Raw genomic sequence first — 27,133 nt, 5'->3', positions numbered from 1 at the left:
ATTAATTCAAAGTATAAAAAAATACTGATTTTAAGGGGCACATGTACCCCAGTGTTTATAGCAGCACTATCAACAATAGCCAAATTATGGAAAGAGCCCAAATGTCCATTGACTCATGAATGGATAAAGAAGGTGTGTGTGTGTGTGTGTGTGTGTGTGTGTGTGTGTGTACACACACACATACACAATGGAATATTACTCAGCCATCAAAAGAATGAAATTTTGCCATTTGTAATGACGTGGTTGGAACTAGAGTGTATTATGCTAAGTGAAATAAGTCTGAGAAAAATACCATATGATTTCACTCATAATGTGGTATTTAAGAAACAAAACATGAACATAAGGGAAAGGAAGGAAAAGTAAGATAAAAACAGAGGGAAATAAATCATAAGAGACTCTTAACTATAGAGAACAAACTGAGGGTCACTGGAGGGGAGGTAGATGGGGGTGGAAGGATGAGCTAGATGGGTGATGGGTGTTAAAGAGGGTGCTTGTTGTGATGAGCACTGGGTGTTATATATAAGTGATGTATCAATCAATTCTGTCCCTGAAGCCAATACTGCACTATATGTTAACTAACTTGAATTTAAATGAAATCTTGGAAGAAGAAAAAAAAAAATGGCTGTATCATTTTGTATTATCACCAACAGTGAATGAGTTACTGTGTTTTATGTCCTTGTCAGCATTTGGTGGTGTCAGTGTTCCAGATTTTGGCGATTCTAATAAGCGTCTGCCTATTTTTATGTTGTTTGTCCTCTTGTTCAATGGTAGGAGTTCTTTGTATATTGTGGTTATTAATCCCTTATCAGATATATGATATGCAAATATTTTCTCCCAATATGTGTTTCCTTTTAAGTGTATATTGTTACTTGATGTTCAAAAGCCTTTAATTTTGATGAAGTCCTATGTATTTTTTTGTCACCGTGTGCTTTTGGTATCACGATTTAAGAAACTATTACCATATCCATGATTATGAAGATTTTCAATCCCTGTGTTTTCTTCTAAGAGTTTTGTAGAGTTAGCTCTTACATTAGGTCTTTGATCTGTTTTAGTTAACTTTTGCATATGGTAATGGTCCAGTTTCATTGTTTTGCTTGTGGATATCCATTTTTCCCAGAACCATTTGTTGAGAGATTTTCCTTTCCACACTGAATGATTTTGGCCTGCTTGTTGAAAATCAAGATCTTAGGGTTTATTTCTGAATTCTATATCCTGTTCCATTGATCTCTGTGACTGACTTTGTGTTATACCACATTGATTTGATTACTATAGCTTTGCAGTAAGTTTTGTAATTGGGAAATGTGTGTCCTCCAACTTTGTTACTCTTTTTCAAGATTGTTTCGACTCTTCAGGGTCCTGTGAAATTCCATATGAATATTGGGATGACGTTTTTCATTTGTGCAAAAATTGTTGCTGGTATTTTGATAGCGATTACATTAAATTAGTGTATCACTTTGGGTCATTTTGTCATCTTAGTGTTTAAATCTTCCAATCCATGAATATAGGATGTTTTTGTATTAGGTTGCCTTTAATTTCAGCTGTGTTTTGTATTTTTTAGTATACAAGTCTTTCATCTTTCTGGTTACATTTATTGCTAAGTATTTTATTTTGATTCTGTTGTAAATGGGATTATTTTCTTAATTTCCTCTTTGAATTCATTGCTACTGTATAGAAATACAACTGATTTTTGTGTGTTGATTTTGTGTTTTGCAGCTTTGCTGAATTTGTTTATTAGCTCTAACAGGCTTTTTTGTGTGGGCTCTTTAGGATTTTCTACATAAAACATCATGTCATTTGTGAATAAAGATAGTTTAACAGTTTTCTTTCCAATTTGGATGCCTATTTATTTTATTTTATTATTGCCCAGTTGCTCTGGCTAGAACTTCAGTACTGTGTTGAATAGAAGTGGTGAAAATGGGGGTGTGGGGTGGGAGGGCACCTGGCTGGCTCAGTTGATAGAGTATGCAACTCTTGATCTGGGGGTTTATTAGTTTGAGCCCCGTGTTGGGTGTCAAAGATTACTTAAAAATAAAATATTTGAAAAATAAATTAAATTAAAAAAAAAAAGTAATAAAAGCGGGAATCCGTGTCTTGTTTCTGACCATTTTTCCTCCTAAATAACTGCCTGCTTTTATGATACTGTTTGTTGAGTATCCTATACCTCTCTCCTTCCTCTTCCCCCCATTTGCCATCTTTGTAATTTGCGAAATTCCTATATGTGTGTATTGGGTGAATGAAGCCTGAGCAAATGCCTGTATAATCTGATCTCTCTGCACTTGTTCATCCCCATTTCTTGTATTTTCCTCTCTTAAGCACCACAGGTTTTGTGTTGCTTATACTTCTTGTAAGATACCAGTTATTCATGCTTTCATTTATGTTTTATGTACCTTCACATCTTTGTGACTTTGCACAAGCTGTTTTTTCTACTTAGACATGTCATTCCCTACTTGTTTACGTGGCATACTCCTGGTCATTGTTCAGGTTTACTCATGCACTGTGATCTTCACTCCCCCAGGTGAAAATAAATCCGCTTTCTGTGTTTATTTTATTTATTTGTGTATTCTTTTTTTAGTTTATTTTTGAGAGAGACAGAATGCAAGCAGGGGAGGGGCAGAGAGAGAGGGAGATACAGAATCTGACACGGGGCTTGAACTCATGAACCAGGAGATCATGACCTGAGCCGAAGTTGGATGCTTAATCGACTGAGCCACCCAGACAACCCTCTGTTTATTTTAAATGTGAGCATACTTTTCTTATGGTACTTATTAGACTGGCTCCTTGATAGTCTCATGAAAATTCTCAAGTTTGATTATAAAAAAAGAGAAAGTCATTAGATACAGTTGTACAAATAGCAGTAAACATTGACAGTAAGAATAGGGATAGATAATGATAAGTGGACATAATTTTCCAGGTTCTTAATCTCATTCAGTAGAGGCTTTTTGTTGTTGTTCTTATTTATCATTGAAATGACCAAAATACAGTGATAAGAAAAAAATCTACATTATTATTTGACATGAGAGAAGGGTCCTACCCATATATTTGAGACATAGACGATTTTTTTTTCATTTTTATTGAGAAATCACTATACATTTAAGGTGTACAGCATGATGGTTTGATTTACATGTATTGCAAAATGATTACAGTAGGTTCAACTAACATCCATCTTCTTGTATAAATCCAATCAAAAGAAAAGAAAGGAAGGAGAAAATTTTCTTGTGATGAGAACTTTTAGGATTTACTGTCAACATTTCTCTGTATCACACAGCAGTGTTAGCAATAGTTACCATGTTGTATTACCTACCTGGTACTTATTTATCTTGTTAACTGGAAGTTTGTATCTTTTGACCACCTTCCTCCAATTCCGAAACTGAGGGGTTTTGATAGTAAACAATGTAAGCATCCACAAAAACTTGGGTAAGAGCTGATGCCTACGTTTTCTTTGAAGATGAACAAATGTTAGGCATATGAAAAATTCAGCTCCTCAGAGACTCAACGGGGTGCCTGTGTGGCCCTGACTGGTTCGTGGACTCTTAGAGGTCATGATCTCAGTTTGTGAGACTGAGCCCTGTGTCAGGCTCTGCACTGAGAAGCCTGCTTGGGATTCTCTCTCCATCTCTCTCTCTCTCTCTCTCTCTCTCTCTCTGCCCCTCCCCTGCTTATGTGCACGAGCTCTCTTTCTCAAAATAAATTAATAGACTTAAAAAATTTAAGACTCACTAGCAAAATAGTGCAAAATACCAAGTTAGCTTGACAAAAATCTCTGCATTTGGGAAAAAGATTTTTAAACTGAATATTCTGAGAAAGCATTTAAAACACATAAAGGTCTCAAATCTTTGTGATAGGCAGTTCTGAAAGAAAGACCCTGAGGTGATACAGTGACCAAAGAAATAATGGAAGAATACCTCTGAGCTGAAGAAAGCCTTGAATTTCAAGATCAAAGGGGACCAGAAAGTCTTCACCAGGAATATATTTAAAAAGCAGGAAAACCTGCATGAATTTCTGCATGCATCCTGATGACTTTTCTAAGTATTCAGGATAAAGAAAAAGCCCTGCAAGGTAGAAAAACAAGTAATCTTTAGAGAAGAACCAATGACATTTGCATCAGACAAATGCACTCTGACATTGGATGCCAGAAGATAATGGAGAAATGTCACCCAAGAGCTGAGAGAAATGGAATAGGTGTAGAAAGTAGGTTTGGGCAGTGAAGCCAAATACAATCTAGAGTTAACGCTAAATAGTTATAATTATAGTTGTAAACCTTACTTAAATGATAAATATTTGTGAAAATAACTGCACATGTTAAAAAATATGGATCCAAAGTTCTAGCTTATTTCAAGAAGATTTGGGGGATTGAGCTGTAGGAAGAGAGAAGTGAAACCTATAGTAATTGTACTATGTATTTACCAGTAGGGATTTATTAATAGATATTTTCACATTAGTAGAAATATATAAGTCCAAACATGCTTTTGCAAAATTTTAAGACTAATTCCTGGTAAAATAGGAATGGTGCTTTTACTTCTAAATTACTGGAAGTAAAGAGGAACAAAGAAAACGTGATTAATACAGAAAAAAACGGAGAAAAGGAAATAAGGAAGCATAACATAGAAAACAGCTAATCGTTTCTGGGTGAAAGAATAAATCAAGACTGCCATTAAAGACTCTAGCAAATAATGAGATGACACTATTCTAAACTTAGAGGATTTGAAGTTTAGAAGTTTGGACAGTCTTTAAAGTAAGAAAAACAAAAAAGTATTAATGAGCTAAGTATTTTATTCAAGCTAGAAGAATGATAAAATGAAACAAAGCTTTAGAAGGGCAGATTGAATACACAGGAAAGGTAGAAATGAATGAGTAAGCATTTCCTCTCCCCTTCCAAATAGTTCAATTTTACCTATGATTATAGCCCTAAAACTAATGTGTCATTGACAGATATTATGTAGAGATAAAGTATAAAACACCATTCCCAAATTTATTCTGGGGATATAAAGAATTAGTAACACTATATATAGTGTTATATAGTGTTACATAGTTATATAGTGTTACTATAGTAACACTATATAGTAACACTATAGAATTCATCCTCATTGATTAAAGGACAAAAAAAAAGTGTAGTCATATTGAGATCAGTTAAAATTAAGCAACAAAAATTTTTTGAATACTTAAGAATATACTTAGGAAATGTGTTGGGTTTTACAGTTGCACCAAAAACCTTAAAATACCTAGGAATAAACCTAACCAAAGAGGTGAAGATCTATACACTGAAAACTATAGAAAGCTTATAAAAGAAATTGAAGAAGACACACACACAAAAAAGAAAAGTATTCCATGCTCTTGGATTGGAGGAACACACACTGGTAAAATGTCAATACTACCTGAAGCAATCTACGTATTCAGTGCAATCCCTATCAAAATAACACCAGCATTCTTCACAGAGCTAGAACAAACAATCCTGAAATTTGTATGGAACCAGAAAAGACCCCTAATAGCCAAAGCAATCCTGAAAAAGAAAACCAAAGCTGGAGGCATCATAATCCCGGACTTCAAGATGTATTACAAAACTGTAATCATCAAGATAATATGGTACTGGCACAAAAACAGACACTCAGATCAATGGAACAGAATAGAGAACCCAGAAATGGGCCCGCAAACGTATGGCCAACTAATCTTTGACAAAGCAGGAAAGAATACCCAATGGAATAAAGACAGTCACTTAAGCAAGTGGTGCTCGGAAAACTGGACAGCGACATGCAGAAGAATGAACCTGGACCACTTTCTTACACCATACACAAAAATAAACTCAAAATGGATGAAAGACCTAAACGTAAGACAGGATGCCATCAAAATCCTTGAGGAGAAAGCAGACAAAAACCTCTTTGACCTCGGCTGCAGCAACTTCTTACTCAACACATCTCTGGAGGCAAGGGAAACAAAAGCAAAAATGAACTATGAAAAGCTGCACAGTGAAGGAAACAGTCAGCGAAACTAAAAGGCACCTGACATAATGGGAGAAGATATTTGCAAATGACATATCAGATAAAGGGTTAGTATCCAAAATCTGTAAAGAACTTATCAAACTCAACACCCAAAAAACAAATAATCCAGTGAAGAAATGGGCAAAAGACATGAATAGATACTTCTCCAAAGAAGACATCCAGATGGCCAACCGACACATGAAAAAATGCTCAACATCATTCATCACCAGGGAAATACAAATCAAAACCACAATGACACCACCTTACACCTGTCAGAATGGCTTACATTAACAACTCAGGCAACAACAAATGTTGGCAAGGATGTGGAGAAAGAGGATCTCTTTTGCACTGCTGGTGGGAATGCAAACTGGTGCAGCCACTCTGGAAAACATTATGGAGGTTCTTCAAAAGATTAAAAATAGAACTACCCTATGACCCAGCAATTGTACTACTAGGTATTTATCCAAGGGATACAGGTGTGCTGTTTCGAAGGGACATATGCACCCTGTTTATAGTAGCACTGTCAACAATAGCCAAAGTATGGAAAGAGCCTAAATGTCCATCGATGGATGAATGGATAAAGAAGATGTGGGATATATATATACAATGAAGTATTACTCAGAATCAGAAAGAATGAAATCTTGCCATTTGCAACTGCGTGGATGGAACCGGAGGGTATTATGCTAAGCGAAATAAGTCGGTCAGAGAAAGACAAATATCATATGAGTTCACACATATGAGGACTTTAAGACAGAGAACAGATCAACATAAGGGAAGGGAAACAAAAACAGGGAGGGGGACAAAACATAAGAGACTCTTAAATATGGAGAACAGAGGGTTACTAGAGAGGTTGTGGGTGGGGGGATGGGCTAAATGGGTAAGGGGCATTAAGGAATCTACTCCTGAAATCATTGTTGTACTATATGCTAACTAATTTGGATGTAAATTAAAAAAAAAAAAAGTAAAATTTAAAAAATTGTATTAAAGAAAAAAAAATGGATTCTACCAGAGCAGTAGGTAGTGTTCGCATTTAAGCTGCTGAACAGTTATTTAGTGCTATAAATAGTCCCAAGTACTATGCTAAAGATTTTTCTCTTAAAAGAATAAAATTATAAGAATTGAAAAAAAAAAAAAAAAAAAAGAATGTGCTTTTTACCTTGTTGGCGCAGGATATCTCCTGCCCATTTCCACCCCTGACCCCTAGTGGCAAAACCAGTACCCAGGGCAGGCAGACGTGAGAAGGACACAGGTCAGCAGAGCCCTTTTTATCTGCAACCCAGCCCAGCAATTTCTGCTTGTTCTCTGGCTGGAACTGTGTCGCATGACTATTCTTACCTGTATTGGAGACTGGGAAATACAGGTTTTTAGTTGGGCTAACTGTAAGTTGGAAAGTAAAATTAGGAACTTTGAGTAAAAAAGAATGGGTATTGGGATAGGCGACTAGTATGTACCTCTGGAGCTGCTTTTTTAAGTATTGGATAGGTTCTGTGTTGAGTCGACTCTAGTCTGGCATGGTGAAAAAAAAAGAAGTATTAGGGGTTCTAGTCTTCCTAAATGCACTGAAATTAAAGAAAGGTAAAGAAGAACAAATAATAACATTGGAAATGAGAGAATGGACCCTGTAAGAGTTATGTGGTTTTTTATTTTAATTAACTGAGAAAATAGAATGTATTTGTTATGAATATATTTCTTAACCCAAGAACTTGGCTGTTTTATGGTGTTTTGTAAATTAAAATTTCTTCCCTACCTCTATACTTGGGGCTCCATCTATTTAGTTGGTTTTTTTTTTGTTTTTTTTGTTTTTTTTGTAACATCAGTAATGATTTGTCACAGTGTACACAAATAAGTGTGTTTCTTTAGGCTAAAAATTGGAATCAGAAACTGACAGATAAACTTAATTGTGGAAAATAGGTTTAAATTTTTTTTAATGTTTTATTTTTGAGAGAGCGCGAGTGGGAGCAAGTAGGGGAGGGGCAGAGAGAGCGAGACACAGAATCTGAAGCAGGCTCCAGGCTCTGAGCTGTCATCACAGAGCCCAACATGGGACTTGAGCCCACGAAGCTAAAGATCATGACCTGAGCAAGATCATAACTGACTGAGCCACCCAGGTGCCCCCGGAAAATAGGTTTATATGTATAACACAAGCATTGAAGAAGGGCTCATGTAATGGAGGGACCCTCTGTGCCCAATAAAAAAATTTTTTTTCTTAATTGAAGAAGTTCTTGATATAATCCGGATAGCAATCCCTTATCAGATACATGATTTGCAATGATTTTTCTCCCATTCTGTGGATTGCAACAACTTTTCAATCTGATTTTAAAACTATATAGCATTAGAACTGATATTATACTAGTATTTATTAGAATTTTAGTTTATTTTAAAGTAATATATGAACTCAAGAATATATAAATATATGGTTTAAAACCCAAATGGCACAAAAAGTGCCCAATAAAAAGGAGTTAAAAGGACAGGTTACTTTGGAAAGAAAGAGGGGCAGGGTAGGGGTAAAGCCTTTAGCTATATCTGATTTATGGGGTTTTCTTTTTTTAATTATGTAAGTTTCAGGTGTACAACTTTACTGTTTGACATCTGCGTACATGACAAAGTGATTACCACCACAAGACTAGTTACCATCCATCACCATACAGTTCGCCTCCTTCATCCATTTCACCCACCCTTAAACCCCCTTCCACATAGGTAACCTCTAGTTTGCTCTCTATCTGTGAGGTTTTTATTTTGTTTTGTTTTGTTTTTAGATTTTGCATGTGAGTGACTCATACAGTATTTGTCTTTCTCCTGTGACGTATTTCATTTAGCATACCTCAAGGTCTATCTATGCTGTAACAAATGGCAAGGTTTCATTCTTGTTTATGGCTGAGTAGTAGTCCATTGTTTTATTTACATATATTTCGCATCTTCTTTATCCTTTCATCTATCAATGGACGTTTAAGTTCTTTCCACATCTTGGCTATTGTAAATAATGCTGCAATGATGTGTTTTATTCCTTTTCTAAAAAGATTTGAATGAGATACTCAAAAGTGGCAATAAATGTTTAATTTCACTGATGGTAACATGAATGTGATATATATTTTTGTTTGATAGCTTTCATTATTAAAACAACTCTTTAGTTACATAAATCTGTACCCTTCCCTAGATGTTCACTTTTCCTCCCTGTAAGTTACTAATTTCTCATCTTCTTCTAGAAGTATTCAGTGTATTCTCAGGCATATATATGTTTGAGTGGAGTGCTGCCTCCCCCCATGAGAGCCTATTCTTTTGTACTTTCTTTCACTACACAGTGTATCTTTGAAATCCTGTCATATCACTGTAGCACTTGGTGTCCTTTTTCCTGATTCCCATGTATTCTGCTGCGTTGGTGCATTGTGATTTATCTCCCCAGTTCACTCCTGAAGGACACTTAACATTCTTGCTAATTTTTCACTGTTATGTACAGTGCACATCCTTGAGTGTACATCTTCACACATACCTGTGTGGCTGTGTGATATAAAACCCTCCTAGAGGGTAAGGAGGGTGAATCAAATTTATGATCTTATTAAATCATTCTCAAACATTGTATCTGTGTACGTTCTGTCAGTCATGTATGAGAATGCTTCTTCACTCTTATCTGCATAGTGTTTCGGAATTTTTTATTCTCACCAATTTGTGTCTCTACAGTTGATACAGAAGAGCTATTAACAAAACCATATGTTTTAGTATTATTTCATATTAATATTTTTTATCTTACTAACTTGCAATATGAAATTATTTGTACTTTGTAGTGTTTCAACTCTATAAAGTGTTTCAGATTATGCAAATAAATATAAGCTGAGACCTGACTGTTTAATTTTACATATAAAATTTATTACTTAATGTTTAAGAATGTTTATAATTAATGTGTGGAAATAGTTGACACTTTTTCATCTTTTCAGCTAATTACAATTATTTGTTAATGTGTTCATGGAAAAGTATTTGAAACTGAAAGGTAGTATTTCTTTTTATTTTTTTTGAAAGGTAGTATTTCTAGCCAACTTTTTTTTTTTTTTTAATGTTTATTTTTTAGAGAGAGACAGAGTGCAAGTGGGGAGGGGTAGATAGAGAGGGAGACACAGAATCCTAAGCAGGCTCCAGGCTCCAAGCTGTCAGCACAGAGCCTGATGCAGGGCCTGGACCCACAGACTGCAAGATCATGACCTGAGCTGAAGTCAGATGCTCAGCCAGCTGAGCCACCCAGGCACACCTCTATCCAACTTCTTATATGAGATTGTGTAATTTTGGTACTAAAACTGAGTAAATAACATGCAAATAGAAAATTAGAGGTCAGTTTAACTTAAAAACATAGGTGCTTACATTTTAAATTAAATAATGATGGTACATCCAGACAGTGGAATATTATTCTGCACTAAAGAGAAGTGAGCTATCAAGCCATGAAAAGACATAGAGGAAACTTGAGGTCATATTACTAAGTGAAAATCTGTTAATTGTAATTTAGCACATTACCAGAGTAAAGGAGAAAAGCTATATGATCACTTCCATAAATGTAGGGAACACATTGAATACAATTCAACACCCATTCATGATAAAAAAATGTTTAGTTGACTAGAAGTTGAAGAGAACCATCTTAATTTGAAAAGGGTATATCGATCAGAAACCCAAAGCAAATGTTATGTTTAGTGGTTAAACCTTAGAGGCAGTTGTTTACAAATCAGGGGAAAAAGTATGTCTATTTGATATTGATTAGGCAGTCCTAGCCAATGAAATTAGATAAGTAAGGGAAATAAGAGGTGTGAATAAATAAGAAATATGAAATATAGGGAAGAGACAGAATGATCACTATTTGGTTATATTGAGAAATTCAGAGTCACTACAAAATAATAGAGAGCTCAGCAAGATTGCTGGATGAGAGAGAAGCATTAAAAGTCCGTAGAAACAATTGTGGTGTGTGTGTGTGTGTGTGGCAGATTGCATTTTCCAAAGTAGCCAAACCAACATACATTCTCTGCACACACAGTGTGACTGAGATTTCCTCCCACTGACAGGTGGCCTGTGTTTCACTACTCTTTGCATCTTAGAAGGCTCAGTGGGTGAAAATACGAAATATAAAGTTACCTGTTCTGAGGCTGGTGGCATATAAGAGGGTGTGGAACCCACAGTAAGGTCATTTGCTAAGTGACTTCAATAATTTATTTATGCTTAATTTATAAAATTATCTGGTGCCTAACTTAAAATGCTTTTTCTCACATGTAATAGTGTGACCAAAGACCCAATTAATTTTTGCTGTTAATGCACACTTTAAAACAATTTTTTAATGTTTATTTTTGAGAGAGAGAGAGAGAGAGACAGAGTGTGAGTGGGAGAGGGACAGAGAGGGAGGCACAGAATCTGAGGCAGGATCCAGGCTCTGAGCCGTCAGCATACTTAACCGACTGAACCACCCAGCTGCCCCTCACTTTTTACCAGAATTCTCAGAAAAACGTATTCTATTTGGGTGAAAAAACAAATTGGGTGATACACCAAATAGCTGAGTGCCTAGTGCAGCTGTGTCCTCACAGAATTTCTTCCATTGTAGAACACAAAACTGTAAGGGTCCTAAAATGAGCTTCTGGCCTAGTGGTGGTTGCTAAGCACTTATGACTCTAGAAGTAAAATTTGAGGATATTTCTGGACTCAAAGTAACAGTAAAGTGGCATAAGGATGAAGAAATAGATTAAAGGTTTTTGTTTTTTTTTAAATTTTTAATGTTTATTTATTTTTGAGAGATAGCGTGTGAGCAGGGGAGGGGCAAGACAGAGGGAGACACAAAATCTGAAGCAGGGTCCAGGCTCTGAACTGTCAGCAGAGCCTGACACGGGGCTCAAACCCACAAACCATAAGATCATGACCTGAGCCAAAGTCAGCTGCTTAACTGAGCCACCCAGGTGCCCAAGATGAAGAAACAGATTAAAGTTTTAAGGTAGAAACTCCAAAATAGAGATGGGTATTATTGAGAGTTTAGTCAGAAATCTGAGTGTGATGTGTTTAGCCTAGATACCTCCATTGCATTAGTTCTGTATTACATAACGTGTTTAAGGTTACTTGTAGGGGTTGAATATTGCATGGCAATATATAAATTCATCAAGAGCAGAGACTTTGGTGCCTGAACGACATTTGTTGTCCAGCCACTTACTGGTTTTGTGACCTTTGACAGATTGTTTTATCTCTCAGAGTCTGTCATCCCTCACAGGGATAACTGTTCCTACCAGTGTTGTCAGAATTGAAATAGATAACGTAGGCAACGTGCTTTGTGTTGTACTTGGCATATCATAAGTGTTCAATAAATGTTACTTTATACTGGCTGGGAAGGTATCTGTTTTGCTATATACAATTTAAGAGGAATATTAAAATATATTTTTGTTATTTTAAGGAAATTCGCAATGAGTCCCATGACTATCCTCATAGAGTGGCCAAGTTTCCAGAAAACAGAAATCGAAACAGATACAGAGATGTAAGCCCATGTAAGTATTTGTGGTTTTGTGTGCACGTGTATGTTGGTTTGTTTTAGGCAGGTTGCGGTGAAAAAGTTTGGGATAGGGTTGATAAATACAGTGGTTTTTTTTTGCATATTAACATAATAAACGTTCTTTAAGGAAAAATTTCAAGGTCTAGAATAGAAGGAAGGAAAACTGCTCATAACTCATCCTTCAAACACAGCCACCGTTACTTTGGTGTACTTTCTACTAATCTGTTTTTCTTATGCATAATTTCCTTTCTTTAAAATAATTGTAGTCATATATGTGTGTATGTGTATTCATAAACATACTTCCTTTTCCTATTATTCCATAGGCTTTATAAGTTTTACTTAAAATATTTATCCGTATAGTTTGCTTTTTTCCCCAAATTATAAAAGTTGTATGTACTCATTGCAGAAAACTTTTAAAACAGAAATATGTAAAGGAAAAAAACCCATAATTTAAAAACAAATAAAAACTTTTGGGTTTATATTCTTTTTGTATTTTTTCTGAACAAACATATATACACATTCTTTTAAATTTAAAATTAGAATCCTTCACATATTGATTGTAGCTCTTTTCCCACATAGCAATACATTATAAACATTTTCCTATATTAAATCTTTTAGTGGCTTTAATAGTGGCTTTGGATGTGCCATTCTTTTGTGTAACGGTTCCCTTGTGGTTGACAATTTGGATTCTGATGTACCCACTCATGTACATGCAATGATGGTTCGGTGTTAGTGTGCTGAGTCCTCCTGTATAGACTGAATAATCTCACTCTATTCAAGGTCGCAGATTATATACCCTTATGTATGTTGTATTCCTTGTTAGAAGGGTATGGACATTCCATTGAAAATCTAATTACTGGGGGGAAAGTCCATACTTTATTTCTTCCATGAACAATGTTTTTCCTTCTGTCAACCAAGTACATTTCCATGAAAAGTATGTTAGCTAATTTTGGACAAATCAGATGGACTAATCTGTTAAAATATTTCATGTCTGTTATCAATTACTTATTAAATACTAGGTTTCTCTTTCCATATGGTGTGGGTGTGTGTGCAGGGAATGGGGTTGTGGGCAGTGGTTGTAACATTTAGGTGCTCCTTCACCCTCTTCAAATTTCTGGTTGAATATCCTTGAGCTAGAGACACTAATCTCCAGTGTTTACCATGACTTTGAAGACCCTGTGTTCCAGGTGTACACTTTGCTTTAATTTAAAAAAAGAAAAAAACAAAAAACCAAACTTCTTGTTTTGATAATTGTAGATTTGCATGCAGTTGTGAGAAATAGCACAAGGGTATCTTCGCCTGGTTTTCCCCAGTGGTAACCTCTTACATAACTACAACCAGGAAATCCACGTGGATGCAACCCATTCAGATCTTCCCAGTTTCACCTGCACTTATTTGTGGCTGTGTTCAGTTCTCTGTGGCTCTGTTACGCGGTAGAGTGTGGGATCACAGTCTGGGCACAGACCAGTGGACCAGTCCCACCACAAGATCCCTCCCTTTTGTGGCGCCAGCCACCTTGCTCCCTTCCTCCTATTCCAAGTCCCTAGTTGCCCTTGTTTTTTTACATAAATCTGTTGTAATTGCAGTCACTGGATATGATAATTGATGTTTGAATTCCCTGATTAGTTTGATCAAATTGATCTAAATAGAGGAATTGGTAAAAATTGGAACTGAGATGCTTAAAAGTAAGACATTTGTAACTTAAATTCCTCTCAAGTATACAAGTCAATGAAATGGTTGTGATTTGTCTCTTAAGTGTTAGACTTATTTACCCAACTACCTGTTGGACAGGTCAAGTTGAAGGCTGCAAGGAGAGCTTGGTTTTTACCAAGTGTACCTAGTAACCCTGCCTCCATCCTCACTGGCTTGGGCTCTTTTTTCTGTATGTCTTCTCAGGAAGAGAGCCATTCGCCTTGTATGGGTACCTAGTATTAGGGACAGGTGTTTCTTCCTCAGAGGAGGTGTGGCCCCATGCCCCCTGCTGTCTTTCTGGCCACTCTCTATATATATAGTGGTCTCCAAAGCTGCACTCTGCTATGGGCATGCCACTCAGTGAACCCTGTCCCTGCATCTTCTCCTTGTAGAAGCCTGGCTTTCCCTTGAGTAAACTACCTTTCTGTCTTTCTTAGGTAGAGGCTATTTGTTCTTGCTTCCCCTGTAACCACAGAACTTCCTAGTCCAAGCCATTACTCTCCAACTTGCATATTAAAATGATCTGCTCTGAGACTCATGCCATCCAGACACATCACACTGCTGCCCTTGGATCTGTCCCGACTTCACAGTCCCCATGTCGCAGCCTCCTCTCACATGTTTGCCAAAGCCTTGAATGCTGAGGACGCCGTTCACTGTCTTCCTCTTTGCCCTCTCCTCTCAGTACCTCTTTCTTTGTGCCTGGATGGCGTCGTGTCTCTGGGAAGGAACCATGTAATGCCGTAGACTTACAGTTCTGGACCTCTCAGCTCACAACCTGAAATCTTAAACGCCGCTATCTTGACGGCTACTTTCTGTCTTCTTAGCCCTTGACTTCACCAGGATCTTTAGTTCCTTGATTTTTTCACCTATTGTAGTACATTACTTCCTTCCCCACCTTACTTATTACTTAATGACTTTCTTATTGTTCTAATATGTTGGAAAAATAATCTCTGTGGGTCTATAATTCTCTCTAACCCCGTGAAACTTTGCCTCAAGTAGTTTGTCATTCAGCTTCTGTAAGCTATCGTTGGGTTCATGTGTGCACTTGGGTAAGCTTGGGCACTGATTGGACCTGGGGTGCCTCACTGTCCTCCTACACACCGTTGTCATTCCCACTGCTCCTCCGCTCTGGCTTGTCCCAGAGGAAGCCGGCTCTCAACCCACCTTCATGCCCACTACTCTCAGAATGTGATCTGCCTTCAGTCCTGCAGAGAAACATTTTAAAAATCAGGAAATAACTCTTCAGCTTCCACCACCTGGAAAGTTAACATCTCTCTGCACTCATCTTAAGTCCCAGGAGAAGAACCTCCCTGCTCTGATCCTAGGTTTGTATCCCAATGCCTCATTCCTCCTCGGGGACCTCATTCTCTGTCATTACCACTCTTAATTGTGTCTTCAACCTTTTTCTCACAGCTCCTCTTCCTTATTCTGTAAATGTGCTTCAGCCTCTTCTCATTTCAACCCTCTTCTCTCATCTCGGCCCCACTTGTCCTATTACCTGTGTGGACATAAGCACGTGCACGCCTGTGTGCACAGAGTCTCAAAAGAAGACACCATACTATTTGCCTCTCCATCCTCATCACCTATGCATTCTTCAGCCCATGGTTCTGCCCCAACCTCCCCACTGAAACCTTTATTCTGAAGTACCATTTTCAAGCTTTCTAGTTTTGAAATGCAGTGAGGGACTTTCCAATGGTTTCTTTTCTTATCCCTCTGTGACTTTTGATAATGTTGACTCTGCCTTCCTTCCCTAAAACCATATTTTTTCTAATTTTGCTGTTACTTCTCTGGCTAGTCACCCATTTCAGAGCTTACCTTCCTCGGTTGACTTTGTCTTCTTCAGGGTTCTGTCTCTGTCTCTCCCTCCTTCTCACTCTTAACACTTATATGTATGAGTGGTCTCATTCTGTGGGTTTGTTACCATCTTTCTGCTTATCACCCTAAATCTCATCTTCAGCCTAGGTCTCTCCTCTCAGCCCTAAACCCATTTATGCAAGGCACTCATCTCTGTGTGGATGTCCTGTAGCTGCCTCAGACTCAATATGTCCAGATACTGAGCTAGCATTCCTCCCACACAGTCCATTGGTCCCAGCCCTGAGACCTGCTTTTTTCCCCATCCATAAATGGTGCCACTGTTGGCACATTTACTGCAGCTAGAAACTCAGACTCCTTTCCCATTCAGGTCCCATATCTACTTGATAACTAAATAATTATAATTCCATTTTCACAATGTGTGGGTTTTTTGGTTTTGGGTTTTTTTTTTTTTAGATTTTATTTTATTTTTTTTTAATTTATTTTTTTTTAATGTTTATTTATTTTTGAGACAGAGAGAGACAGAGCATGAATGGGGGAGGGTCAGAGAGAGAGGGAGACACAGAATCTGAAGCAGGCTCCAGGCTCTGAGCCGTCAGCACAGAGCCCGATGCGGGGCTCGAACTCACGGACCGTGAGGTCATGACCTGAGCCGAAGTCGGACCGACTTAGTGGCTTAACCGACTGAGCCACCCAGGCGCCCCTTTAGATTTTATTTTTAAGTAATCTGTATACCCACTGTGGAGCTTGAACTCACAACCCCTGGATCAGGCATCACATTCTCCACCAACTGAGCCAGCCAGGCATCCCCCAGTGTGACCAGTTTCTGGTATCATTACTTTTTTGGAACATCCTCCTCTTTCTAACCCACAACAGTCAAAATCTTCTTCTAATTATCTACAACCACTTCCCCCTGGATGTTATTCTCACACAGTGGAGGAGGTCATGAAGGTGGTGACTCTCACTAAATCTAGACAGGCCCAGGAATGTGTATTTTTTAAACACTCTCAAGATGATGTGGATGTACCTTACCTGATTGATAGTCACTGTATCATTTAAAAATATATTTCCATACATAATACTTGACAGTTGTTGATTTGGTTCAGAAAACATGTATTGAAAACCAGCTACTGACAATATGCTTGCGCTGAGAATACCATGAATATGTGTACCATGCCCTCTGATAATTCATAGTCTAGTGGGAGATACAGACCTGTTGTGCTTTATGTATCATGAGCTAGTACTGTGTATTGGTGGAGCTGTGCCTGAGGAGTTAGGGATGGCTTTTAAGAGAATACATGGTGGAGTGCCTGGGTGGTTTAGTTGGCTAAGCATCCGACTTCAGCTCAGGTCAGTGATCTCATGGTTTGTGAGTTTGAGCCCCGCATCGGGCTCTGTGCTAATAGCTCAGAGCCTGGAGCCTGCTTCAGATTTTGTGTCTCCCTCTCTCTCTGCCCTTCCCCCATTTGCACTGTCTTTCTCTTTCTCTCTCTCTCAAAAATAAACATTAAAAAAAATTTTTAAAAAATACATAGTAACCAGCTAAATAAAGGGGAACTGAACATAAATTATTTTTTTATGAGTCCCAGATTTTTCTAGGTTTTGATTCAGTAGGTCTGGAAATCTGTGTTTTTAAACAGTCTCCTCCTTATGTGATTCTTATATACCCAGCTTGGCACCAGTCCTCAGACTGACATATAGAAACTACATTTGGAGGTGTGAATATGAGAACTGTATTCAAACAGGGATATTTTGAAATAGAATTTGAAGAAGTCCACAATCTTCCTATAATTGCCACAACCAAAAGATGCCTCTATTGTCTCCATTAACTGTGAGACAGTTGTGAAAGAGGCAAGAACTTGGTTGGTTTAGAAGAGAGTAAAAGATTGTAATAATCACTTGAAGAATTATATTTATACTTTTAGAGACTACTGCTAAATTTTAAAAGTTTCTTACTCTCTGCTTTACAGGTAGAAATTCTGTAAATCCTGTATTTGGTCTAACTGTCACCTGTTTTCACTGGCTCTGAAGCAGTTTTTTTTTTTTTTTTTTTTTTTTTTTAATTGTGGTAAAAAAGAACATATAACATAAATTGACCCTCTTAACAATTTTTAGGTGTATGCTGCAGTACTGTTAACCATATGCACATTGTGCAACCCATCTTTTCATCTTGCATGACTGAAACTCTGTACCCGTTGAACAACATCAATTTTCTCTCCCTTCAGCCCCTGGCAACCACCATTCTACTTTTTGTTTATAACAGTTTGATTACTTTAAATTCCTCATATAAATAGAATCATGTAATATTTGTCTTTTTGTGACCAGCTTATTTCACTTAGCATAATATCCTCAAGGTTCATCCATGTGAAACTGTCAGTTTTTAAAGGAAAGTAACACAAAGAGTTATGATTCTGATAGTGTGGCAGGTTAGATAGTCCATAGTCCCTTACTGCTACAAAACAAGAAGATTCTCAATAAATTTACTTTTTAAAAAGTTACTAGGTGGGGAGGAAGTAAGGAAAACTTGCAGAATTCCTGTGCCCCCCACCTCCAAAACAAAACAAAACAAAACAAAACAACTCACCAAATGGCATAGCTACTCTGAATGCAAATGCCAGTATTAGCTATGAGATTTGTATTCACTTAATAAAATAACCTCAAGATTGATTAAGCAAAAAAGAATAGAATTATAGGAAGAAACTGACAAGTCCATATTCATGGGCTTCTTAATAAGATGAAATATAAGTAAAGAAATAGAAGATTTAACCACGCAATTAAGCTTAATTTAATAAGAAAAATATGTAAAACCTTATGTCCATTTTCTTCTAGGACTTTGGAATATTTATAAAAAATGGACCATTGACTAGGCTGTAAAGTAAATCTTAACAATTTAAAAATTGCTGTCTTACAGGCCATGTTCTTTGACCAGAATGCAATTAAATTATAGATTATTAATAAAAGGATAAAAAATCATATAAATTTGGAGATTTAAAGATTTCCAAGTAATTCATGTGTCAAGGAGAAATCATAATGGAAACTTTAAAATGCTTAAAAGTGAATAATGTGTAAAATATGTAAATAAAAAGTGAACAATATATACAATGTTTATATAAAACTATATAAAATATAAAACTTTAATAAAGCAGCAAAATAGTAATACAAAGAAAATATGTTGTCTTAAATGTATTACAACAGAAGGATAAAAATTAATGTGCAAAGAATGTGCCCCAGTTCTTTCTGTGAGCTCATTATAGAACTTTGATATCCAAACCAGAAAAGTTAGTAAGAAGACTAAAAGTTACAGGCATATCTCCCTCATGAATATAGATGTAAAGATTAGCAAACTGAATACAGCAGAGTCTGTAAGTTTATTTTAGGAAGATACGGGTGGCTTAACATTAGAAAATCTTTAAAATGTTGGTTCACCACAGTAACTAGGTAAGGGAGAAAAAGTCATATGAACATTTCAGTAGGTGCAGAAAGATTTTTTAAAGTCAGTTCTTCCTCATGATTAAAAACAAAACACATAGCAAATTAGACCGGGAGGGAGAACTTCTGTAACTTAATATAACATAAGTCTAAATGATAACACGTTAGAAACATTTTTTAAAAAATGAAGAACAAGACAAGGATGCCCACTATTACCGCTTCTGCTTAACATTGTGCTTTAGTCCTAGTCACTACAGAAAGAAGAATAAGAAAGGAAAGGCATGCAGATTGGGGGGAAAAAAAATTAAGACAGAAACAAAGCTGTCATTTTATCTGGTGCCATAACAAACCACCCCAAAACAGTGGCTTAAAACAATAGCAATCAGTTATCATATATACAAATATATGGACTCAGGAGATTCTTGCTCAGGGTCTTTCATGCTGATGGTAGCTGGGGCTGGAGTCCCCTTGAGGCCTTCCTCGCTCAGTTGTGGGCTGTTAGCCGGCACACCTACAGGTGGCATGTCCATATGACCTGGACTTCCTCGCAAACAGTAGCCAGGTTTCAGGAGTGAGTGTTCAGAGGGAGCCAGCTAGAAACTGCATTGCCTTGTGCCACCTAGACTTAGAAGTCACTCCACTTCCATCACATTGTGTTCATTAGTGGCCATTCAGGTTCAAGGGGAGAGGACTGAAACTCCGCCATTAGGTGGAAGAATTAACCAAAGAATTGTGGACATGTTTCAAAACCATCAAAATTATAGATGATACTGTTTTCTTGGTAATCCAGAAGCACAGATATATCAAAGAATTACAAGGAACCATTTTGATAGTCTCAGAATTATAAGACAGCAGATATTTGAGTTATTAAAATAGGTCTTTATATCTGACAGGGATATGCTTATCATCTTCCTTAGCAGATTTAAATAAAAACTGTTGTATAATAGTAATCAGAGCAAGTATAGATATACTTAAGTTTTATAGTAACTCTTATGTAAATATTTGTCAGTATTCTTCCTTATCCCATCTGAAGTTCAAAAATAAAGATGTAATGCGCTTCGTGTTCTCAAAATCCATTCTGTTGTCAGCTTCTCTTCATTCTTTTCTCATTCTTTGTTAGGACTTTGGCCTTTGGTTCTGTCTTTAATTTTGTTTTGTTGTTGTTGTTTTTAATCTTTGATCTTATGGCAAAATCAAAGCTATTTTGGACTTTTAATAATTTATTTCTACAGGTCACTGCACTGGAGGGGACCCAAGGTATAAGAATTAGAACTCTTGGTGAAGAAGCTAGAATTGATTAGGTGGGGAAAGAAAACTTTAATGAACAACATGATAGCTGACTTCAGATACTTGAACTTCAAATGACAAAAGGAATTCATTATCCTGTATTAAGCTCAAACAAGAGAACTGAGGTTCACAAGTGAATACCGCAGTTAGTGAATTTCAGGTCAGAATATGCAGGATCTTTCTTGCCCTGTAAAGCTACTATTTAAACATACAAACGAACCATATGAACTAGTGCACTCTCATTATTGTAGGTATTTATTCAGAGTGTGGACTTCTCATTAGAGACATTCTAAAGAGCATTTGTGAATAAATTGTAGAGGGTTGGTTAGATAATTTTGAAACATCTCTTGTATGCTTCACTTTTTGCCCCATTCCTCATCCCTTCCTCACTTTCTTCCCCCATTTGCCATTCTCTCCTCTTACACTGTTGATTCCTTAACAGGTGCAACCTTTTTTTTTTTTTTTTTTTTTTTTTTTTTTTTTTTAAATTGGACTACCTATCCCCCAGTAAAGTTTTGTTCAGTCTTCAAGACATAGGTATCACTCCTCTGAGAGGTACCTACTGAAAGTTACTAGTTTGCTTCTATAGCACTTTATTTCTGTATTCTGGCTCTAATCTTACTGCCTTATAATTTTATTTATTGCGTTTACTCTGTAGAGCAGTGACATTTAACAAGGATGCTTGCCATCTCCTAGGAGACATTATGGAAATTTGTGGGGGCTTTTTTCTTCTGGTGTATTTCTATTCAACTATCTACATATATTAACATATAAATTACTTTGCATTTATTTTTATTTCAATTAGGGCATTATTGATATTTAAAAAATTATAGTTTCTGTTATCTTTAATAGGGAAGATACAAAAGGTATTAAAGACATCATTAAGCCTCCCCTCTCTCCTGTGAATAATTCAGTCTAAAAGCCCTTGGGGTCGGGGACCCACATGTGGAAGGCATGTAGGTAAGGGAGGGCATCTTGGGGGGGCATATTTGAAGAGTTGAGGGAAGGTGAAGTGAGCCCTATGATGTTAGATTAGAATTAGTGTTTCAGTGGCGTGGCTCAGTCAGTTAAGCTCCCGATTCTTGATGTTGGCTCAGGTCATGATCTCGTGGTTTGGGAGATCAAGCCTTGTGATGAGGCTGTGCTTTTGGCACAGAGCCGGCTTGGGATTCTCTCTCTCCCTCTCTTTCTGCCTCTCCCCCACTTATGCTCGTACACTCTCTTGTTCTCTCAAAATAAATAAATAAACATTAAAAAAAAAAGTAGCCTGGAATGTCTTATAGTCGCAGAAGGTTAAGGATGCTCAAGAAATGATGAGGCTGTGTCAAACGGATATTGAAGCCAGCTTGAAGCCCATGGGTCAAACTTGGGAGTGATTGGAGCATTGAAATAAATAATGATTATAACCTACTGAATAAAATAGGAATCCATGAGTTTGTACTTCTATCAGTAATATGAATAAATGGGGAGAAAGGAAAGATCTACCTTAGTGTAGGATGTCAAGTAATGTTGAAATAAATGCTAAACTTGGTGGGTAAAACTTTGATGAGGAACAAAATATTTACATAGTCTTAGAGTGCCCTTATACAAAATACTTATTAATACAGGAGGAGGATAGTAAGTGTGCGGTGGAGAAATCTGGCAGACACCAACCTTAAACAGGTGATCATGACCAATTATGGTACACATCACATTGAAATCCTGAACTTCCCCTATGGAATGCAGTGAGTACAGAACATCACTCTGTGCTGAACTTGCCAAATGTATATTATCTAAACTCATCCATGGGAAAATACCAGACTACTCCAATGGATTGACACTCTGTAGTCTTCAAAGGGTTATAAAATAAAACCCTTCCCAGGGAAGACTGAGGAATGGTTCCAGTTTAGAGACTAAAGAAATATGACATCTAAATGTAACATGTGATCATGTATTGGATCCTTTTGTTTAACAGGTATTATGGGAGAGTGGGAAACGGTGCCTGGGGGGCTCAGTCAGTTAAGTGTCCGACTCTTGATTTTGGCTTAGGTCATGATCTCAAGATTGTGGGATTGAGCCCTGCCTTGGGCTCTGTGCTGGGCGAAGAGCCTGCTTACAATTCTCGCCCCTCCCTACCCTTCAGCCCCTTCCCTGCTTGCATGTGTGCGTGCACTCACGTGCTCTCTCTCTCAAAAAAAAATGTATATTCCCTTAAGTACCACATGATTATTGAAAGATTCCAATAAAGAAGTTTAAAAAAAGAAAAGATATTAGGACATTTGGTGAAACTTGAATGGGGTCTGAGTTAGTAAAGTATCATTGTTAATTTTATGATTTTGATGGTTGTACTGTGGTTAAGTAGAATTGAGTCCTTTGCAGAAAATACACACAGAAATGTTCAGGGATAATCAGGTATCATGCTTGCACTTGCTGTCATGATTTAGGGAAAAAAATTCTTTGTATTTTTTTTGGCATTTTTCTGTAAGTTTTGAAATTATTTCAACTGAAAAATTTTTTAAAGATTATTTAAAGGGGAGGATACTGAATCCAAGTCAACACGTGAAGGCAAGAAAAGGAAATAAAAGGCATACACATTTGAAAGAAAGAAATAAAACTGCCTCTATTTGCAGATAGTCTAGACATGATAGTCTACATAGAAAATCCCAAGAACCTCCTAGAACTAATAAGTGAGTTAAACTAGGTTGCTATGTATAAGAGCAGCATATAAAAATTATCTTTCTGGGGCACCCGGGTGGCTCAGTCAGTTAAGCGTCTGACTCGCATGATCTCGTGTCATGATCTCGTGGTTGTGTTGTGTCCACACGACTCCTGAAACAGAATGCTACGGGCACCAGGGACAGTCACAGCAAAGTTTATTGCAACGAGAGGCAAGGCCGACCCATCGCACCAACACTCTTCATCAGAGTGCAGCCTCGAACAGCCGGGGTACAGAGTTTTTATAGCCGACCACTTTGTCTTATCATCACCTGGGAACAGAACAAAGAAATAGTTCCCAGATGGGGGTGGAAACAGTTCAGACCTTCTGCCGTTAAGCCACAACCAGTTGACATCCTTGACCCTGTCTCTGGCACCACTTTTTCAAAGTTCTCAACATGCCCTTGCCCCAATCCAATCAATCACCAATCCAGTTGATTTTCCTTGAACTTTTTTGTTCCCTTGATTGATAGGACAAGGCTGTTATCTCTTAACCTACAGTGTCAAAACAAAGCTGTTACTTCTCAAGGCTACAGGTTAGCCCTACACTAACCCTTACAGTTGGTGGGTTCGAGCCCTGCATTGGGCTCTGTGCTGACAGCTCAGAGCCTGGAGCCTGCTTCAGATTCTGTGTCTCCCTGTCTCTCTGCCCCTCCCCCACTTGTGCTCTGTCTCTCTCTAAAAAATAAGTAAACATTAAATTTTTTTAAAATTATCTTTCTACATACTAACAATGGACACAAGGAAAACAGGATTAAAAATATAAGGTCATTTGCATTTGCTCTTAAAAAATGAAATATTTTGGAATAAATCTAACAAAACATGTATAGGGCCTGTCTATTGAAAACAACAAAACATGATAAAAGAAATCAAAGATGATCTAAATAGAGAAACCTACCATGTTCACGGATTGGAACTCTCAATGTAGTAAAGATGTCAGTTGTCCCCAGATTTTTCTGTTGGTTTGACACAATTCCTATCAAAGTCTCAGAAAGATTTCTTGTAGATACAAACAAGCTTACTCTTAATGTATGTGAAAAGGCAAAGGAACTAAAATAACTAAAACAATTTCAGAAAGGGAGAAGAAGGTGAGGAAGAATCATTCTGCCTGATTTTAAGACTTACTGTATTAACTGTGGTATCAAGATGATGTAATATTGGCAGAGGAATAGAAACATAGACTGGAAAACAGAACAGGGAACCTAGAAATGGACTCGTGCAAGTATAGTGAATTGATTTTTGACAGAGGTGCAAAGAAATTTAATGGAAGAAGGATGATCTTTTCTACAGTCAGTACTAGAGCAATTGTGGACATCCACAGCAGCCCCCCACCATCTCAACCTAATATTCCTTATACAAAAATTAAAGTGGATCATAGACTTCAATGTAAAGTATAAAACTTTTAGAAGAAACAGGAGAGAATTCAGGACCTAAGGCTAGAGGAAGAGTTCTTAATGTGACACCAAAAGCACTGTCCATGAAAGAAAAAAATCAGGAAATTGGACTAAACCAGAATTAAAAGCTTTTGCTCTGCTAAAGACCCTGTTAGGGAATTGAGGTTGAAAAGACAAGGACAGACTGGGAGAAAATACTTATAAGCCACAAAGAACTCAGACCTAGAAAATAAAAAGATCTCTCAAAATTCAACAGTAAAAGACTAACGAGTAAAACAAAAAAAGTCCAATTAGGAAATGGCCAAAAGATTATGAACACAGATGTCAGGTAAGCATATAAGCATATTAAAAACATCATTAACCATTACGGAAATGAAAATTAAAACAATGGTGGTGAGAGTGAGAGATCACTACACACCCACTGAACAGATAAAATAATGAAGCCACAATACTCTAAGAATGTAGAGAAACTGGATCTCATATAAAGCTAGTGAGAATGTAAAATGTGTAGCCACTTTGGAAAATAGCTTGGCAGTTTCTTAAACTAAACATACCTTATACAACCCAGCCATTGCACTCCTGGGCATTTATCCTAGAGAATTGCAACATTATGTCCATACAGAAATGTGTGTGTGAAGGTGCATAGCAATTTTATTTGTAATAGCTCCAAATTGGAAACAGCCAAAATGTCCTTCAACAGGTGAGTGGTTAACAAACTAGTATATTCATACCATGGCATACTACTCAGCAATAAAAAGAAATGACCTATTGATAACATGCAACAAGTTGGATAGATCTCAGAAGACTCATGCTGAGTCAAAAAATCCAATCTCAAAGGTTACATATTATATGATTCCATTTTTACAGCATTCTTGAAATGATAAAATTATAAAGAACAGACTAATGCGTTAGGGATGGGGTTGGTGGGGAGTTATGACTGTGAAGGGATTGCACAGAGGATCTTTGTGGTAATGGAACAGGACTGTCTGTATCTTGATTGTGGTAGTGGTTACACAGTCTTCACGTGTGATAAAATAGCATAGAACTGTACACACCACACAAATCTGTGCCCATAAAACGAGAAATTGGATTACAGTCTGGATTATACCAGCATCTTTCCAGGTTTCTGAATTTGATGGCTTCTTGATTTGGGTACTGGGTAAGGGTACTGTGCTAGGCAGTGGGAATACATAATGAACATAACAGGGTCTCAGGCTACACAGAGGTTAACCCTAACAGAAGGCCACAGATGGCTGGAGGTCTGGGCACTGCTGCTGCCCCAATTTCTGAGTGGATCAAAATCTTATCATAATGGTAGCCTTCTAGGAGAGAACCCCCACTGTAGTCATGGCTCATCACTTGGACAGTTCACCTATAGAGTACTTACACTGGGGACTGGAAGAAGGAGCAAAAATGTACAGGGAGGGAACTTAATGTCCTGGGGAAATGTGGCACATCTTCTAGGACCATCGGTTATACTTGGAACGTGGGAAGGGAAGGTGTGATTGCTTATATATTAAAATACAGATGCATAATGAAGTAGAAATTTTAAGTTCCTATAAATTTTAAAAATAGGACTTTCCAAGGAGTTTTGTAATGGATACTTGGAATATATTAGGGTCAGTCGGTAAAAATAATCAAGAAGGATTTGTCTAGTCCAGCCATTTCATCTTATAAGAAAACTGAGACTAGTGATGTGGCTGTTATCACAGGGTGTAGTAACTAAGTTGGATGCTGATAATGTTTCTGAAGTAGCAGGTTATTCTTTTCACAACTGTGAAATCACAGCTGTGTCTGTGGTCATGTAGGTTGGTAGAGCCAGGACACACATCAGAATCTACATCTTTAGACCCCGTAGATGGTCTTTCATCTGCGCCACAGAGTTTCAGATGCCTATGCTGGAAAGTTCTGGAGGTGTCTGAGCTCTAACCTTTTTACTGAATTAGGTTACTCTCCAAGTCAATTAACATAACCTCATCTCCCGCATAGGTTTCACAATGGTTTAATAGTGATTTATCATTCTAACAAAATTCTACCGTAGTTTAACAATTTAAATATGAAAATTTTCTGGAATTCAGTGTATAAACAATGCTTGAACACTTGCCAACCTAAATTGTTATGGCGCTGTACTGGGTAGACACTAAGAAGATGGAAGTAGAAACTTTTTCTGAGTTGAATTTAGGAGGTGTGACTAATAAATCAGTACAGATTTTCTTAACTTTCTGAACCTAACTTGCAGGCTGTTTCTCTACCCTTTGTTCATTGGGCTCAAGCTCCATTATTTGTGTCCCTCAGACATGTTGGGCACATACCCACCTTAAGGCATTAACTCTGCTCTGTGCTTGGAACACTCTTAA

General features: G+C 37.3%; 1 protein-coding gene across 4 annotated transcripts in view; it reads left to right on the top strand.

Annotated features, from left to right (window-relative positions):
* PTPN2 (protein tyrosine phosphatase non-receptor type 2) overlaps positions 1-27,133 on the top strand; it is an 86,332-nt gene that overhangs the window by 10,851 nt on the left and 48,348 nt on the right. For all 4 annotated transcript variants that reach the window (XM_049620491.1, XM_049620490.1, XM_049620489.1 and 1 more), the window contains exon 2: positions 12,373-12,463. In XM_049620491.1, coding sequence (XP_049476448.1) covers positions 12,373-12,463 — 91 coding nt within the window. The remainder of the gene's footprint in view (positions 1-12,372; positions 12,464-27,133) is intronic.

This window comes from Panthera uncia (genome assembly GCF_023721935.1).
Source record: "Panthera uncia isolate 11264 chromosome D3 unlocalized genomic scaffold, Puncia_PCG_1.0 HiC_scaffold_8, whole genome shotgun sequence".
Taxonomy (NCBI): domain Eukaryota; kingdom Metazoa; phylum Chordata; class Mammalia; order Carnivora; family Felidae; genus Panthera; species Panthera uncia.
The sequence above is the reverse complement of the archived record's forward strand: the minus strand, read 5'-3'. Positions and strand labels throughout refer to the sequence as shown.